We start from the raw sequence: 19780 nt of genomic DNA, 5'->3' as shown, positions 1-19780 counted from the left end.
GAATTGAAATCCTTGTGGCCTGGACTACTTTTCAAGATAATTTAGAGCCTCAGAGTACTTTAGCCTGCTGTGGTGAGGTTTGCAAGAACTCAGGTTCCTGCCGCTGGCATCTGTGAATCCTCTCTGGTTAGGGCTGGTTTAATTATCCTTCTATGGGTGGGTGTCAGCTATTTCGGTCCCATTGTTTTCTGTTATAATAGGGCAGAACTGGGTTCAGTGCCTCACAAATGCTGTGATCTCCCTCTCCCCAGCACACCAAAAAGCTCTCCATGCCATGCCACCGCTACTTGGGGAGAGGGGAGGGGTGGTGTCTGCAATTCAAAGCTGTTTTTCCTACCTCTTCAATGCCTCTTTCAGCAATATGAAGTTAAAATCAGGTATTGTGAGTGCTCACCTGATTTTTAGTGCTTATAAAGGTGGTTTTTGTGTGTGCAGATAGTTGTTAAATTGGTATCCTTGCAGGGTTGGTAGGGGGAGGGTGACTGGTGGAGCCTTCTATTATTCTGCCATCTTGTTCCAGTCCAAAGTCAGCCAACTGGTTTTTTGACAAAGGTCCCAAGAACACACATTGGGGAAAGACAGTATTGTCAATAAACAGCACAATTAGATATCCACAAGGAGAATAATGAGACTAGACCCCTACCTCTCATTATATACAAAAAGAAAATCAAAATAAATTAAAGATTTCAATGTAAAACCCAAACTATGAAACTACTAGAAGAAAATATGCAGGAAGAACTTCAGTACATTGGGCTGGGCAAGGATTTTTTAAACAAGACTTCCAATACACAAGCGACAAAAGCAGAAAGAGACAAATGGGATTATATCAAACTAAAAAGCTTTTGCACAGCAAAGGAAACAATTAATAGAGTGAAGAGTTAACCTACCGAATGGGAGAAAATATTTGCAAACAATACACCTGAATAGGGGTTAATGTCCAGAATGTAAAAGGAAATTACCTCAATGGTTAAAAAAAAAAACACCCAATGTGATTCAAAAATTGGCAAAAGACCTTAGCCAGCATTTTTGAAGACACACAAATGGCCAAGAGGTGTATGAAACAATGTATATCATTAATCAGAGAAATGCAAATCAAAACCACAATGAGGTGTTGCCTCATTCCAGTTAGAAAAGCTATTATCAAGAAGACAAAAGAAAACAAGTGTTAGTAAAGATACTGAGAAAAGGGAACACTTACATACTACTGGAGGAATTGTAAATTAGTATAGTTATTATTTTAAAAGTATGGAGGTTTCTCAAAAAACTAAAAATAGAATTACCCACACTCTCACTACTGAGTATATATCCAAAGGAAATGAAATCAGTATAAAAGACATTTGAACTCCCATGTTTATTGTAACACTACAAGAGACAACATACAGAATTAACCTAAGTGTACAACAATGAATGGATAAAGAAAATATGGTATATATACACCATGGAATACTGTTCAGCTATAGAAAAAAAAAAAAGAATGAAATCCTGTCAGTTGTGACAACATGGAGGAACTTGGAAGATATTACATTAAGTGAAATAAGCCAAACACAGAAAGTCAAATACCACATAATCTTACTCATGAGGAATCTTAGGAAAAAAGTTGGTAACATAGGAGCAGAGAGTAGAACAGCGGTTACTAGAGACTGTGGAGGGGATATATAAAGGGAAGATAAAAAGAGGTTGTTCAACAAGTGCAGAGTTATAATTAGATATAAGGAATAAGTTTTGGTGTTCTATTGCCCAGCAGGGTGACTATAGCTACAGTACCCTATAGCTATCGGGTGAGTAAAGCATAGTACAAAATAGCTAGAAGAGAGGCTTTCCATATTCTCACCGCAAAGAAATGATAAATGCATTAGTTGACGGATATGCTAAATACCCTACTTTGATCACTATACAACATATATGTAATTTAAACATCAAATAGAACCCCCAAAATATGTACAATTATAATGTGTAGAGTATAAAGGTAACAACAAAATTTTAAAACTAAAGAAAAACCTGGGTTTCTACTTTATAAATAAGAGGGATCTAGAACTAGAAATACCATTTGACCCAGCCATCCCATTACTGGGTGTATACCCAAAGGATTATAAATCATGCTGCTATAAAGACACATGCACATGTATATTTATTGCAGCACTATTCACAATAGCAAAGACTTGGAATCAACCCAAATGTCCATCAGTGACAGACTGAAGAAAATGTAGCACATATACACCATGGAATACTATGCGGCCATAAAAAAGGATGAGTTCGTGTCCTTGGTAGGGACATGGATGCAGCTGGAAACCATCATTCTCAGCAAACTATCGCAAGAACAGAAAATCAAACACCGCATGTTCTCACTCATAGGTGGGAATTGAACAATGAGATCACTTGGACACAGGAAGGGGAACATCACACATGGGGTCTATTGTGGGGAGGGGGGAGGGGGCAGGGATAGCATTAGGAGATACACCTAATGTAAATGACGAGTTAATGGGTGCAGCACACCAACATGGCAATATGTAACAAACATGCATGTTGTGCATATGTACCCTAGAACTTAAAGTATAATAATAATAATAAAACAAATTTTTAAAAAGACAAAAGTGACCTGATAAAAATGTGAGTAGGTGTCCTACTCACATTTTAAAACTTTTCATAATTACCTATAAAGAATTACTTAAGATTTCCTTTCAGAATCTTTGATTTAGTGGAAAAATGATGAAAAAGCATTCTAGCAATAATTTTTGGAATAATGAAATATGTTTTTAAAAAAACTCATCTGATAAAGCAGTATCAGATAAAACAGATAAAACACACCCACACTCAGACACATACAAATGTGTACATCTGAAACCCAATAAGTAATAACATTTAGCCACAACTCATATATTAATCATTCATTAAAAATGATTATTCTTCCCAGAGAAGTAATTCTTTTAGAACAATTTCATTAGCAGTTGATTGAAAACTTGCTTAATATGCAATTTAATTAGGATTCTAAAATGACCCATTATATTAAACTAAGCTACATTTTTCTACAGACCTATTTTTTGTTACCTTATTAGGATAAGCTTCTCTGTTAATTACATTTTAAAAATAAATGCTGGAAAAATTATGCCACTCTTCTAAATTGTTTAGTGATCAAAGGGATATCAAATTTCAAGAACACAGAGAGATTACAGAGCAATTACATTCCTACTATTATCTTTAAAATCTGTATTAGTAATAGTTTATGTTTATTGGGCACTTAACATTGGGCTAGGCACAGTTCTAAGTGCTTTACAAGTATTAACTAATCTAGTCATTATGACAACCTATTATCCCCATTTCACAGAGCAGTCAACTAGGCAAAGCAAGTAAATAAAATGGGCAGAATTACATCTGTAAGTGGCAGATATGGAATTTTAAACCAACCAGTGAAGTTTCATACTCCATGCTTTACGACATTAAACTGCATTAAGAATGAATGGTGGCCAGGCGCGGTGGCTCACACCTGTAATCCCAGCACTTTGGGAGGCCGAGGCGGGCGGATCACGAGGTCAGGAGATACAGACCATCCTGGCTAACACGGTGAAACCCCGTCTCTACTAAATTAAAAAAAAAAAAAAAATTACAAAAAATTAGCCGGGCATGGTGGCGGGTGTCTGTAGTCCCAGCTACTCGGGAGGCTGAGGCAGGAGAATGGCGTGAACCCGGGAGGCGGAGCTGGCAGTGAGCTGAGATTGCGCCACTGTACTCTAGCCTGGGCAACAGAGCGAGACTCCATCTCAAAAACAAAGAATGAATGGTAAAAATATCTCATTTCTGTTCTATTTTAACATTTTATATTATCTTACCAATAAGATTTTATAAAAAATAATGATAAACTATATTAAACTAAAAATTATATGAAAAACATTTTTTCTTATTAAAGGTTCATTTACAAATAAACCTTGATTTGAGTCCTGATCCCTTTTGCTTTATTTTCTAGTGTTTTACTTTAAAATGCATGAATATAATAGACTACAAAGACTTTAACCTTGACTCTCTTGCTTTCTCTCTCACACACGTGACACACACGTTCATATATGCACACACATGCTCAAGAAATTGGCATTTGCCCTGTAAATGCCTGACAGACTGCTTTACTTCTGTATTGAAAAGTGACTGTTACATTCAATCCAACAAGACATTAAGGAAATGTCCCAACCAAAAGATGAAACCCAGAGTTCCATCATTTCTTCCAAATCCATCATTTTTGTTGTACCACCTAAGGAGACACTGGCTATTCAATTGTCCTTGGTTCCATGACTACATTTTACAGAAAAGGAAGTTTAAACATATTTAATGCCTATACAATTTTAAATATTTTTCTCTCTTAAGATATAAATTCTATTCCCAGTTCTATTGCCCTGCATTCAAAACTACTTCACAAAAAAGGGGCACTTGTTCTTACCTGTGTCTATTAAAGATGGTTGAACTAGTTTATGATGCACAAAAGCTACAGATTAATCCAAAATGCATAAGCTCTACTTCTTCCTTTAGTTTCAACCAATCTGAACATAGCTCAAACACATAAAGCCAAAGATAATATAGGTTTTAAAAATTGCAAAATATAATTTCTTTGCATGTTCAAACCTTTTGAAGGGGAAATAGGGTAAAATTTCCCTGTACAATAAAGAATTATAGTGCTATATCTACTTAGCTTTGCCTTCTCAGTTCTCTCCTTTGGCTATTCAACAAGGTTGAAGGTTACAAATAGCCCAGATCCAAACAATGAGTTAAAATGACACCTTTTCCCAGTTTCAATCTGATCAAAAAATGTATTTTGGACCCTTGCCTGAATATAAGTACTTACAGTATTCTTGTGAGTTCCTATCTTATTCAGCCCAACAGGAATTAAAGTTACAATTTCTGGGCTTCACATAATTTATTTTTAGAAATCTCCAGCAACCTTCTATTACTAATTTAATTACAAAAGGCCAATACACATTTCTTTTATTTTTTTTCCTGAGATGGAGTTTCGCTCCTGTTACCTAGGCTGGAGTGCAGTGGTACGATCTCGGCTCACCGTGACCTCTGCCTCCCGGGTTCAAGCGCTTCTCCTGCCTCAGCCTCCTGAGTAGCTGGGATTATAGGCATGTGCCACCATGCCCAGCTAATTTAGTATTTTTAGTAGAGACGGGGTTTCTCCATGATGGTCAGGCTGGTCTCGAACTCCCAGTCTCAAATCATCTGCCTGCCTCGGCCTCCCAAAGTGCTAGGATTACAGGCATGAGCCACCGTGCCCGGGCACCAATGCACATTTCTAACTTACTAATGTAAAATATTCTACAAATTAAAAAAGAAGAAGAAATCAATAATTATTTTTTTAAAAGTCATGAGTCATCCCCGGCCTGCAGTAGGAGAGATGCCAGGTTGCTGGGCAGTACTCTGACTTGCTTCTGCCTGCTCCCTGAAGTAAGAGGCATTGCTCCTCCCCTGCAGTGCCTGTGGATGGAATTCTGGGCTCCACCTCACTACTGAAGTAACAAGAGGGCACGCCCTCCCTCTCACAGTGGGCTCTGTGGAGACTGTGGGGAGGAGGCAGTGATGGTTGTGGTGATGGTAAAGTCCTCTCACAGAAGACACAAGTGAGGCAGACCAGAATAGCACTGCAGGGATTGTATAAATTAAATTGATATTGGAACCACAGCCTATAGAAGTGAATCAAGACATGCATTCTGAACTTAAATAGGTTGACTACCTACTTAAAAAAAAAAAAAAAAGATTTAAATAGGAACCATAATCTTACAAATATTTAAAATGTTCAGGATATAGCACAAAGTTATTCATTATACCAAGAACTGGTAAAACGTCAATTTAAATTTACAAAGAAAGATTATCAACAGACGCAAACAACAACATGACACAGAAGTTGGGATTATTGAACAAAGACTGTAAAGCAGCCATCATAAAAATGTTCCAAGGATCAATTATAAAACTATTCAAACAAATAAACTCAGGAATAAAATGCCAGCCCTTTAAAAAAATTATAATCAAAAGGAAACTGCTTCTCACTAAAGCCTCCTATCTCCTTTATTTTGTCAGTGCAACCCCTGTTTTATCTAGCCCTTTTGCTCATAATTTGTTCAGATTCTTAAATTCTTAGAATCTACTGAAGTTGTTAGTATTTTGAGTTTTTAAAAGTCAAATGCATGTACTGAGTTAGATTCTTTACACATATTGTTAATAGCATGAACATGTAAAATGTTAATATTTTAGTAAAACTGTACTATATATTTGGTTTTCTTTAGTCATTTCCTTTTCATCATTCTCCGTAAAGTATCTAGAATAGTCAGACATTTGCATATTTTTAATTAATGGCATTTTCTTGCTTGCCTTATGGAGCTTCAAGGTCCTCATATGGAAAAAAGACTCCTATTACATTGGGAAGTCATCATGCTATCTGTCATGAGTTTTTGTGAGTCCTTGGCTTCATGAAAATAAAATAATGTCTACTGTCAAAATAAGCCTAGCTGGTCTTTACCTTTTATATAATAGTTTTTTTTCCCCTTAAACATAAAGCAGCAGAGAATGCATGCTAAATCAGCTACAATAACATTTTGGGATGCCTTAAATTATTAGTCACAATCGGTAATGTAGACTTAATTTATGTTTTCCAATCCCTTTAATCACTAGAAACATTTCAGGATCTCCATATTCCAGTTTCAACATGATGGTAGCTTTTTCTAATGATCCCCAACAGGAAAACTCTAAAATTCTAGCTGTTAAAAGATACACAGATTAATTCCATATCTATCACTATTTCCTTTAAAGGAGCTCAAGTTTGGGAAAGAACAAACTCGGAAAATATTTTGTTTTGGAATAAGTGTGTGTCTTGTGGCAAGATTTTAAATTGAGTATTAATCAAAACCCCTAGTAGCAATTTTGAAATTGCTAAATTCTAGAATCTTTAGAGCAGCTGGATAAACATTCTCTCTCAGTTGAAATAACACACTAGTAGATCTCCTCTCCAGCTCACTTATAAACATATCCTAAACTGATTTTCTCATAAACTCATAGTTCTAATTAAGAAAAAAAGCAGTGGAGAGACAAGAGAAGCTGAGTTTTGGAGAAAATTACTTCAAAACAATTAAAGTATTCTTGCACATTTACCTCTGATGTGTTAAGAAAAACAGGTTGGAACAGTTTCTTGGAACTGTAGTATTACTAAGGCATCTCGTGCAAAATAACAGGATAAAAATCAAGCTAAACCTAGACCAGTTGTCAGTGTACTTAAATGAAATGCCTATCACATCATTATTTATTTATTTATTTATTTATTTATTTATTTATTTATTTAGAGACAGAGTCTTGCTCTGTCACCCAGGCTGGAGTGCAGTGGTGCAATCTTGGCTCACTGCAACCTCCGTCTCCCAGGTTCAGGTGATTCTCCTGCCTCAGCCTCCCAAGTAGCTGGGACTACAGGCGTGTACCACCATGCCTGGCTAATTTTTATATTTTTAGTAGAGATGGGGGTTTCACCATGTTGGCCAGGTTGTTCTTGAACTCCTGACTTCAGGTGATCCTCCCACTTTGGCCTCCCAAAGTGCTGGGATTACAGGTGTGAGCCACTGCGCCTGGCCACCTATTAAATCATTTAAAGAGTAGATATACAGAGATCAAATTGGGAACAAGGATGTTTAGCAACTTTGTAGCACTCTATTTTGTCAACTAAGCCAAGTCAAAGAAAACAAAGGGACAGAAAGATGAAACGATTAATTGAATTGGTTTGAAATGTGACATTGAGAAGAGCTTAAAGGAATACCTGGGATTATATCAACAGTTATAAAAAGTGGAAAAAATATTTCATATATCCTGATTGAGCCAATAATTAAAAACAAACACAGAAACCAAATAATCTTGTAAATGCTGGAACAATGGAATTCTATGTGGCCAGAAGCAAGGACAGAAAAGCACGGCAAGATTAAACTTCAGTGGTTTCACATTGAGAGAAACAGTTACATCAAGATCCTATATCTTAAAAAAAAAAAAAAAAAAAATTAACATATTTAAGAAGCAGGAGCATCTATATTTATTACTGATCTCTCGTTTAGCAAAAATTATTGTTTTTGTTTTCCTAAATGGTTTAAGAGCTTTAATTAATTTTTCAGCATCTTCAGCTACTTCCTCTACTGAATCTTTCTCATTAGCCTAAAACCAACCTAATAGTTACTTTCCCTCTCTAAGAAAAAAACACACTGGGCCCTGTATTTCGCTATTCTCCTTTATAGCACATTAAAAAAAAGAATTCTCTAGATACATTGACTCTACTTCCTCATCTCCTATTTCTAGTTAGCCTTTAAATCTAACTTCTAATCTCCTTATTCCACCTAAACTCTTCTTGTCAAGGTCACCAGCGACAACTTTTATTCTGAAAATCCAATGGTCAATTCTGTCCTCATTTTGTTTAATCTCTCAGAAGCTATTTGGCCTAGTTAACAATTTCATTCCTAACTAAAGATTCCTCAAGGTTTCTATGATAATACAGTCTTCTGTTCTTTTTTTGGCTTTTTTGTTTTTGTTTATTTCCCTCACTGATACTCCAGCAACTCTTCTTCTGATAATGACTACATTTTGGCATTACTCAAGGGCGTCAACTGCTCTTCATCTGCTCTGCCACTGTAATGTAAGCTGCCATCAGCTCTCACCTGGACTACTGCAAGAGTCTCCTGAATGTTCTCCTTACTTTCTCACCATCTTCTACACAACAGCTTTCTTCAAAAACTTTTTGAAGAAAGTTCTACCTGTAACTCTACCTATAACTTTCATGGTTTTCCATTGGACTTGGAATAAAATTCCTTCCCCTGTCTTAGTCTGCTCTGGTTGGTATAACAAAACACCATAAACTAGGTAGCTTATAAACAACAGAAATGTATTTCTTACAGTTCTGGAGTCTGAGAAATCTGAGATCAAGACGTCACAGATTCTGTGTTTGGTGAGCACCTACTTCCTGATTCAGAGATGACTGTCTTTTTGATGTGTCCTCACGTGCAGGAAGGGGTAAGGGATCTCTCTGGAACCTCTTTAATAAGGGTACTAATCCCATTTGTGAGGGCTCTATTCTTATGACCTAATCATACCTTCCAAAGGCCCCACCTACAAATACCATCACTTTGAGAGTTAAGACTTCAACATATGAATTTCAAGAGGGAAACAAACATTCAGATCATAGCACACCCTTACCTCATCTACTCTATCCTTTAGTCTCTATACTCCAATCACACTGACATCCTTTCAGTTTTATTGAATGCGCCAAGCATTTTCTCTTCTCAGGGAATGTGTGTATGCTGTCACCTTGGCTTAAAGTAGTCTTCCCCTCCAACTCTGTCTGGCTAGCTTCTCATTGCTCATATCTTGGATTCAATTTCACTTCTCAAACAAGATACTCCCTAACTATCCAAGAAGGCCAAAATAGGTCTTCTCCCTTATTATAACAGCACTTGTCCTTTCCATCCACAGCATCTGCAATAATTTGTAATAATTTATTTACTTGCTTCATCTTTTAATATCTCTCTTATGAACTAACTGTAAACTCCACAAGGTAGGTACCATGACTGTTCTGTCCACAAGTTTCTCTATTTAGTCCCTAGCATAAAAATCACTGAAACACATTACGTACTCATTAAAATATTTGAATGAACAACTGACCAATAATATGACTATATAAATAAAAATAATTTGCTTGAAAAAGGGTAAAATGGATGGTCATGTATTATAAATGACCATTCATAATAAAAGTACCTTCAATAAATGTTAAATGAATAGTTAAAAGAGAGCGCTTACATATGCCAGACACTATTATAAAAGCTTTACATATATTAATGCATTTAATCCTCATGAGTAATATCACTGCTGGTGATGATAGTAAGTAATGATAGTAAGCACTATCACTATACCCATTTTACAGAAAAGTCAAGTAAGTTTCCTAAGTTATACAATTAGAAAGTTCTGGAGCTGAAATTTGAACCCCACCAGTCTGGTTCTAGAAGTTACATTTTTATCTCTGTTACATAAGTCACGAGAATTCAAAATACTTAACTGCATTATTAATTAGCATTCAAAAATCATAATTTTATTTTAGGGGAAATCATAATTTGATTATGAAATTATGATTTCCCCTAAAATAAAATTATGATTTTTGAATGCTAATTCAAAACCCAGATTCTACCCTGTTTCCTTTGTATGTAGGAATCAGGTAATTAGGGGGTCCGTTGTGGCAGAAATCCAACACCAGAGAACTAGTAATGGGCTATATCTGCATTCCAAATGAGGGTTTGGGCTGGGCGTGGTGGTTCACGCCTGTAATCCCAGCACTATGGGAGGCTGAGACAGGTGGACCACCTGAGGTCAGGAGTTTGAGACCAGCTTGGCTAATATGCTGAAAATGCATCTCTACTAAAAATATAAAAATTAGCTGGTTGCAGTAGCATGTGCCTATAGTCCTAGCTACTTGGGTGGCTGAGGCAGGAGAATCGCTTGAACTGGGGAAGCGGAGGCTGCAGTGAGCAGAGACGGTGCTACTGCCTTCCAAACTTGGTGACAGAGTAAGACTCCATCTCAAAAAACAAAAAACAAAAAACAGAAAAAAAAGAAAAGAAAAAAAAGAAAACGAGGGTTTGGGGAACGGCAGAGAATACGTTGAGTTTCTAATCTTGAGTTGGGTCATAGGAGGCAAATAATCTACATATAAGCCTTTGAAGTCATTCATATAGTCTTCTTTATGTAATAATCGAAAAAAGTTTTCTCAGAATGACGAAGAAGGTATGTATGTGTGCTGGCAGTGAGGGAGAGAGACTAGCAATAAAATCAGATGTGCCTGATGAAGAGAAGCAGGTAGTGCAAGGAAGTCTAAACGACACATCCAAGTAAATTTCGCACAGATGGAAGAGTCAACTGTGGGAACTTTAAGAAGTGCTAAAACTTCAAAGAATGTAGTTCAAAGAAAAGTGACTTAGTAGAAGACAGCACACTTAGCAATATGAGCTGTTCCTCGCACTTCATTAATGATCACTAAAGCTACAAAATCACATGACCGGATTTCTTATAAAAAACAGATAGGTAAGTTGTGCTTTAAGGTTAAGTCGAATTTGGAATAAAAACAACATGGACAGTACAAATTTAGAAGTAGGCAGAGAAAAATTATAGGGGACTAAGGTGCCAAAACTATAGAGTGGACTCTAATCTTCCCCCAAACTCTGGAAATTGAGTCAAACAAGTTAACTATATTTCACGGAGAAGGAAACTTTCCAACGAATACCTGGATTATGTCTCCAAAATGTAAGATGAGATCTTTGCAATAATTAAGGTTACTTTTGCTATTGGTTTTCTGTTTAATAAGAGGTAAACTTAGTCAATTATGCAAATAATTCCATTTCCATATTACTAAGTAAAAACTGAAAATAATCATATATTATTCTCAGAATAAATAGCTATATTACATAATAATATATATAATATGAATACCTACATGGTTGTATATGTATATACATTTTAAGAACTGCACGAATTGGGAAAATCACTAGAAAATACAAAACTGCCAATGTCATTGAAAAAAAGTTGGAAACTGGGCTCAGAAACTGTTACAAGAAGCGTAGTCCTAAGGGAAGAAAATTATCAAACATCGAGACAAGGAATGAACTGCTAAAAGGGAAAACTGAAATTATGTGAATTTGATTACTTATTTAAAGATAAGGAAAGATCAATTTCATAAAAGAGAGAGTAAAGAATACTAACTTTGATGTGCACTGGTATGGAGAAAGGAGGTCCTAGGCCATGACTTCACAGTTAGGAACCTGTGCAATGTGATTACTTGTATGACTCAGGCAGAAATGGGGAGTACATGATTATGATGCTGGAAAAAATGACAGGGAGAAAAAAGCAAAAGAATCGGAAGAATATTCCACTACTAACCTGGTTTAGTTTCTTCCAGAGATTGAGGACAGGAGAAAGTTCATTAGACCAGATTTCTCTATCAAATTTGGAACCAGCTGTTATGGATCTGCCCAAAATCCTCAACTGTGAAATAACCTGAATGAAGAAAATAATAAGTATCAACAAATAAAAATAATTTCAGTCGAACAGGAAGAAAGAGCATAGGTACAAAAACAGACATATTTTGTTTTATAAAAATAGAGAGAAAAAATGTTGTCAACAGTTTATAATCATATTATCTTTCTTCAACTCGCTTAATATTTTACTGTTTAAGCAGTTTAAAAAAATAAAAGAACTTAAAGCTGGAGAAAAACGATTTTAAAATTACATACTGTAATGGCTTGTATTTGAAAGATGCTTCATTTGTTGTTATTTGGATTTTTTTGAGACAGGGTCTCACTCAGTCACCGAGGCCAGAGTGCAATGGCGCAATTCATAGCTCACTGCAGCTTCAAATCCCTGGGCTCCAGCGATCCTCCCATCTCAGTCTCCCTACTAGCTGGGATTACAGGTGTGTGCCACCATGCCTAGCTAATTTTATTTTTGGTAGAGACTATGTCTCAGTATGTCGTCCAGGATAGTCTTGAACTCCTGGGTTCAAGCAATCCTCCTACTTCAGCCTTCCAAAATGCTGGGATTATAGGCATGAGCCACCAGTCCTAGCCTAAAGCTGCCTCTTTACCCAGAAAGCTCTAATTGCCCATAATTAATAACCACTTGGTGTCTCTATTTGTTCATTTCTGAAATCTGGAATTGTTTTGATTTAAATTTCATAATCTCAAAATGCTGACAAAGATAGTTTCCTTAAAAATATGAAATGAATGGAAAAACAATAGCATAATAAACCGTATAAAATGGTAAAGCAATAATTACTGGTTGATAAATTATTTGTAAATGTTTTAATGCTCTACATTAACTTTAAGTTGTAATTTCAATGTTTCCTCTACATACAAGGCCCCAGTGAAAAAAGAATGGGTCAATCAATTCAAACAAGGCAAGGTAAGTATTCCCTATTTAGGGCTTTCAATTCTATAATGTCCTTATTACCAGTTTCTTTATCACTATTCTCACCAAAATCAATTCACTCACTTTTTTTCTAAAATAATACTGAATGATTCCCATTTTAAGAACATTAATGAACCTTATTAATCATTTGTTAATGATCCAGAATATTACTAACTATGCTAAATATTAGGCTACAGATATTGTGATATATGTGTGTTTACATATATAAAATCAATGATGTATATACTGTTTTTCATATTATACCTAAATATTAAGATTGTTTTATCTCATTGTTTGTCTAAAACAAACAAAATAAATCCAAAAAACCAGATATGTCTTCCTAAGTCAGTATTTTAAACTTCAACATTTATAGCATGTTGACTACTTAAGTTTTCACTTTGGGAGAAATGTGATTTGTTTTTCCTTTTGTAACATATTGAACTATATTTCATATTTCGTTAGACTCTTACATTAGTAAAGTTCATAATAAAATTAAGGCCATAAATCTTTCAGAATGAATGTACAACTTAACTGTTAAACATCAATAATCATGCTGTTAAACTCAAGTCACTTCCAGAGTGTTTCACTGATTCTTAAAAACCTGTGATTCAGTGTTTGATTTTTTTTTTTTTTTGGTTTTCTGATAAATTATTTTCATTTGCTCTAGCTGAACCATAAAATAGCACCTAATTTATCAGCTTTGCTACACCACAAAACACAACTAGTTGGTAGTCAGAAGAAGTACTATTTTAACTCAAGTTTTGCTATTATTTGTGTTTTAAATTTGTCAAACATGACAGAAAACAAATAAGAATGCAAAGAGATGTCTAAAGGAAAAAGAGTGCAAATTTTTTTATGCATGATGTTAAGACCTGTTTTAAGAATCAAATGTACACCAACCAAAAAAAGACGTCTTCTGTCCAAGAAAAATAACATGTGAGGATTTCTTTTTAGATAATACTATCATATTATAATTTTTAAATAACAGGCAGTAATAAGAAAGGGAGTTCAAACGTCTAATAACATTTTTATTAACAAAGACAGGGCTATAACTTGTACCAATGAACTATCTGTTTTTACAAAATCTAACACATATACTTATCTTTTTTATAAAGCATAGATAATAAAATACCTATTTTTCATATTTTAAACCAGTTAAATAAATTTTTTCATCATACTACTTTAAAATGGTATCAAAAGGGATAAAATTTCATTCATTAACAACATATTTACATCAATTCTTCCACTTTCTACCCATAATTAACAGCATGAATTATGCCACTGGCATGCTTTGGGCGATCTGTAAGAATTGTAAAGGAGCCAGGCACAGTGGTTCACACCTGCAATGCTAGCAACTCAGGAGCCTGAGGTGGGGGGATCACTTGAGGCTAAGAGTTTGAGACTAACCTGGGCAACATATTGGGACCTCTTCTCTTAAAAAATTTTAAAAACACATTAGCCAGGTATGGTGGTATGCACCTGTAACTACTGAGGAGGCTGACCTAGAAAGACTGCTTGAGCCCAGGAATTCCAAGCTGCAGTGTGCTACCATCATGCCACTGTAACTCAAGTCTACATGACAAAGCAAGACCCCATCTCTAAAAAATAAAACATTCAGAAAATAATATTTCAAAATGAAGAAATTATAGGAAAACCACAGATTTTGTCACTCCTACTTCACCTGTTGTCATTTCAAAGACCAGTGACAGGCATTTCAGGAACACCTACCTTTTCTGAGCAATTGGTATGTTTTGTTGTAAGACACTAAATTTTATATATAATTGTATTTTCCGTTGGATATCATGAAGCACCCCAAATGATTTTTGATCAAACAATACCAACTTTATAGAAAGTACAACCTTTTTTGTTTGTTTTGTCTTGTTTGGCATAAACTGTTTCCTTAGTTTTATTTTATTTTCCCATGCTAATTTTCTCTTACACTAATTTCCTCAACTACTGATTTTATACTAGTAGATTATTTACATTTTTGTTAGTCACTGACAGTAATTCTTCTTTGGAATAAGAAGGAATATAAACACTAATTCTCATTTTATAGATGTCAAAGAAATTAAATAATTTACATTTTTGTTACAGGGAATACACAGACTAGATTTCTGGAGAAAATTTTATGATAAAGCACATTTCAAAATTAAGAATAAGCAAGAACATCAACAAAATGACTTAAAATTTATGACAGAATTGTCAAAGAAAATAATGAAAATCTTAAAGGCTAAAGCCAAAAAGGAGAAAAAATACAAAGACACAAAATAATAAATAAGATTTTTTAAACATGGAGAAGAAAATAAAAAGGCTTAATATATGCCTACTCAGCGTTATTACTATACGAAGAGCTAATAAAAGGAGACAGAGGCAATTTTTAAAAAGAAACTTTATGTGAATTTTCCAGAACTAGTGAAAGACAATACTTCTCATATTCAGAAAAGTCAAAGAATCCCAACCAGAATAAATAAAATCAGCTGGTACTGCCCAATGTAACTGTAGAACATTGAGAAAAAAAAAAAGATATTACAAGAAGCTAGAAAGAAATAATAGATTATTCCAAACAAATACTTCCCAACTGCAACAACAGAAGACAAAACATGTTGACAAAAAGACTGTCAACCTAGAATTGTTATAAATTTAGCAAAATTATTTTTTGAGAAAATATAAAATATGAGTATTTTGAGACAAAACTGAGAGTGCAGCTTCACTATTTAAACCATGGACACTAGCTAGAAGGAAATCATCAAAAAAAAGAGAGTCTAATAAGCAAAAAGGAATAGTAAGCAAAGAAAATGTTTAAGAAATTTATAAATCTATTGAAGTATGATCCCAATATACAACAGAAATAAAACACTGAAAAATAATCATATTTAAGTTGGGATAAAGTGAGCAGAGTTAAAGCATTCTAAATCATCGTATTGTATGGAAGGATGGTACATTAAAATTTAGTATAACCATTGAGGAAAAAAATAAGTATAGAATAAATTTTCCAAAATAGAAAAAAAAAAACCAGAATTTTTTTTAAAAAGGGAAAATGAATCTAAAAGAATGCAAACAAGGGTACAGTAGAAGGCCCTTGGTCACAAAAAACAGCAGGCCAAACAGGAGTTTTGTGTTTTTTTTTTTTTTTTTTTTTTTTGAGACGGAGCCTGGCTGTGTTGCCAGGCTGGAGTGCAGTGGTGCTATCTCAGCTCACCGCAACCTCCAACTCCCTGGTTCAAGCGATTCTCCTGCCTCAGCCTCCCGAGTAGCTGGGATTACAGTCACGCATCACCACGCTGCCAATTTTTGTATTTTTAGTAGAGACAGAATTTCCCCACGTTGGCCAGGATGGTCTTGGTCTCCCGACCTCGCGATCTGCCAGCCTCGGCCTCCCAAAGTGCTGGGATTACAGGCGTGAGCCACCACACCTGGCCCAAAGAGGAGATTTTTTAAAAATGATATTAATGAATCCAAATAAATCAATAATTGCAGTAATTTATTACTTTACTTAAAAACAACTAAAAATATGTTTATATGTTAATGGTTAAACATTATGTATATATATTTAAAAGTGGGTACCTAAAACAGAAGGACATTCGAAGTTAAAAGGTAATAGATTTCAAAGTTAAAAGGTAACCCTTTTTTAGTAAACCTCAAGAAAATTTAAAGCAAAAAGTATTACAAGGGATAAAAGCATCACTATCTATTGACATAATTCTAAGTATCTTTGTATATATATATACACACACACACACACACACAGATAGATACTTTGTCATTAAAAGTAATGGCAAAAACTGCAATTACTTTTGCACAACCTAATACTTAAAAACACAGATGTTGTAGATGATAAAATTACCAGAAGATACAGAGAAATAGAAATCTAGCATTATGTAGGACACTTAACGTGGGTTTCTCAGCAATTGGTAGATCACATACGGAACACATATGGAAAATTTGAACACAATCAACAAGCATGACCAAAGGACATATAATACACCCAATATCTGGAGAACAAACCATCATTTTTTAAAAAAAAGCTTAAGTTTCGAATACATGTGCAGAACGTGCAGGTTTGTTACATAGGAAAATGTATGCCATGGTAGTTTGCTGCAGCTATCAACCCATTCATTACCTAGGTATTAAGCCCGGATGCATTAGCCATTTATCCTGATGCCCACACCCTGACAGGCCCTGTGTGTGTTGTTCCTCTCCCTATGTCCATGTGTTCTCATTGATCAACTCCCACTTATGAAGGAGAACATATGGTATTTGGTTCTCTGTTCCTGTGTTAGTTTGCTGAGGATGATGACTTCTAGTTTCATCCATGTCCCTGCAAAGGACATGATCTCATTTCTTTTTATGGCTGTATAGTATTCCATGGTGTATATGTACCACATTTTCTTTATTCAGTCTATCATTGATGGGTATTGGGTTGATTCCATGTTTCCACTATTGTGAACAGTGCTACAATAATTATCTGCATGCATGTATCTTTATAATGGAATGATTTATTATCCTTTGGGTATATACCCAGTAATGGGATTGCTGGGTCAAATGATATTTCTGGTCCTAGATCTTTGAGGAATCGCCACACTGTCTTCCACAATGGTAAAACTAATTTACATTTTCACCAACAGTGTAAAAGCAAGAACATTCTTTCAAGCACACAGAGAACATTTAAGAACATCAGCCACATATTAGACCATAAAGCTAGTCTTAGCAAATTTAAGAGTTGATATCACACAGATCATATCTGGCAACAGTGTAATTGTTAGAAATTGGTAAAATGTTACCAAAATTACCCCCCTACACTTGGAAATACAAAACACATTTCTAAATAACTCAAGGTCAAGTAAGTAATTTTAATAAAATTTTAAAGTACTGTGTTCATGAAAAAACCACATATCAAAATTTATACAATAGTGAATGGGCAGTTAATGAGATTCTGGAGGAAAATTATAGTAGCAAATCTTATGTTAAAAAGAAGCAATGCTAAAAATTGAGTAAAACGTATAAATTACACAGTTAAGAATATAGATGAAAGTTATCTGTAACAATAAGGGCAAACAAAATTTAAATAGAAAACAGACACAAAAGAGATCAGAGGTTTTAAAAAGCCAAAAGTTGGTTCACTGAAAACACTAATAAGAGACTTCTTACCAGACTGAATGGTAGATAGCTACTGGTAAAATTAAAAATGGAAAAATGTTATTTTAAAATTCTACTTTTAAAGGAAATTACAGATACAGAAAATACTAAAAGATGCCATGAGATTATTTTAAGCTTTATACCATAAAAAGTTGCAAATTTGGCTAATAGAGAAATTCTTAGGAATATGCAAATTAATAAAACAATCTCAAGAATGGTGGAGTTTCACTAAGTGGGGCTAGAGTTGGTCAAAAAATTAAATTAGAAGTTAAAAATACTATCTCAAAGTAAATCTCAGGCACCAATAGTTTATATGTAAGTTATATTAGCATTTTTGAAAACAAATACTTTTTGCACTTACTTTTTCAGAGACTAGAAATATGAGGCAACATTTTCCAAATAATGTTATAAAGGCTAGTAAAAATTTAATACCAAAGAAAATGTAAATTCAAAGACCAGTCTTACTCCTGAACACAGATTCAAGTAAATAAATAAACATCAAACAACATTTTAAAAAAGATATACAGGATGACATTGCATATATGGTTCAATCATAGAAACTATAATTCACATAAATTAAGGAGAAGAAAGTATATAATCTTCTCAATATTTAGAGGAAACACAGACAATAAAATTCATCAACATATTCTTAACAAATTACCCCTAGCAAACTTAGCAAAGATTTGGGAGATTGTTATAATAATAGCCTTCGATAAATGATGCATTCCTACAATCACATCCTTTGCAATGCAATGTTCTTCTCCCCCCATTTCAAGACATATCTACTTCTCCACCATCTTGAATCTGGGCTGGATTTGCTTTGATTAACAGAATACAGCAAAAGCAATGTGTAATTTACAAAGCCTAGACTTCAAAAGGACATGCAGTGTACTTTCTGGACTTGAAACCCTGATATACCATCCTAGCATCCTGTAGACAAAAGGCCACATCAAGAACCAAGTCACCCTAGCTAATAGCCAGCACCGTCTACAAACATGAGTAAGACCATTTTGAACCTTCCAGCTCAACTCTCCAAATAAAGTCAACCTTACATGTAAGCTCAAGTGAAACTAAAAAGGAATAATCCAGCCAACCCACAGAATCATTTAAAAATAGAAAACATTATTACTTCAAGTCACTAAGTTTTGAGATAGTTTGCTGTAGAGTGAAGACTAAGAGAAGCACTGGGAATATTAGAAAACATTTTAAATTTATGGACTAAATGTTTGTGTTCCCCCTAAAATCCATCTGTTGAAGCCCTAACTCCCATTATGGCTGTGTTTTGACAAGTGGCCTCTAAGGAGGCAATTAAGGTTAAATGAGGTCATAGGGGTCGGGGCCTGATCTGATAGGATTTGAGTCCCTGGAAGAAGAGACACTGGAGACCTTGCTCACTCTCTCTCTGCGCACATGTACAAATGAAAGGACGCATGAGGACCCAGAAAGAAGACAGCTGTCTACAAGCCTGGAAGAGCAGCCTCACCAGAAACTGAGTATGCTGTACCCTGATTTCAGACTTCTAGCCTCCAAAAGTGTGAGAAAATAAATTTCTGTTGTTTAAGCCACCCAATTTGTGGTATTTTGTTATAGCAGGCCAAGCCAACTAATACAACCTGATAAATGGTATCTATAAAATGAAGCAAATACCATAATAATAAAATGTTAAAAACCATTCCCTTTAAACTCATAGCAAGGT

General features: G+C 34.8%; 1 protein-coding gene across 3 annotated transcripts in view; it reads right to left on the bottom strand.

Moving 5' to 3' along the window:
* The window catches only part of DYNC2H1 (dynein cytoplasmic 2 heavy chain 1), a 353142-nt gene that overhangs the window by 95072 nt on the left and 238290 nt on the right, over positions 1 to 19780 (bottom strand). For all 3 annotated transcript variants that reach the window (XR_013404270.1, XM_015115562.3, XM_015115564.3), the window contains one exon: positions 11923 to 12039. Coding sequence is in view for 2 of the 3 variants with exons in the window: in XM_015115562.3 (XP_014971048.2) it covers positions 11923 to 12039 (117 nt within the window). In the remaining variant the exon portion in view is untranslated. The remainder of the gene's footprint in view (positions 1 to 11922; positions 12040 to 19780) is intronic.

The sequence above is a fragment of the Macaca mulatta genome, chromosome 14, assembly GCF_049350105.2.
Source record: "Macaca mulatta isolate MMU2019108-1 chromosome 14, T2T-MMU8v2.0, whole genome shotgun sequence".
Taxonomy (NCBI): Eukaryota; Metazoa; Chordata; class Mammalia; order Primates; family Cercopithecidae; genus Macaca; species Macaca mulatta.
This window is presented reverse-complemented; position numbering and strand designations above follow the sequence as displayed.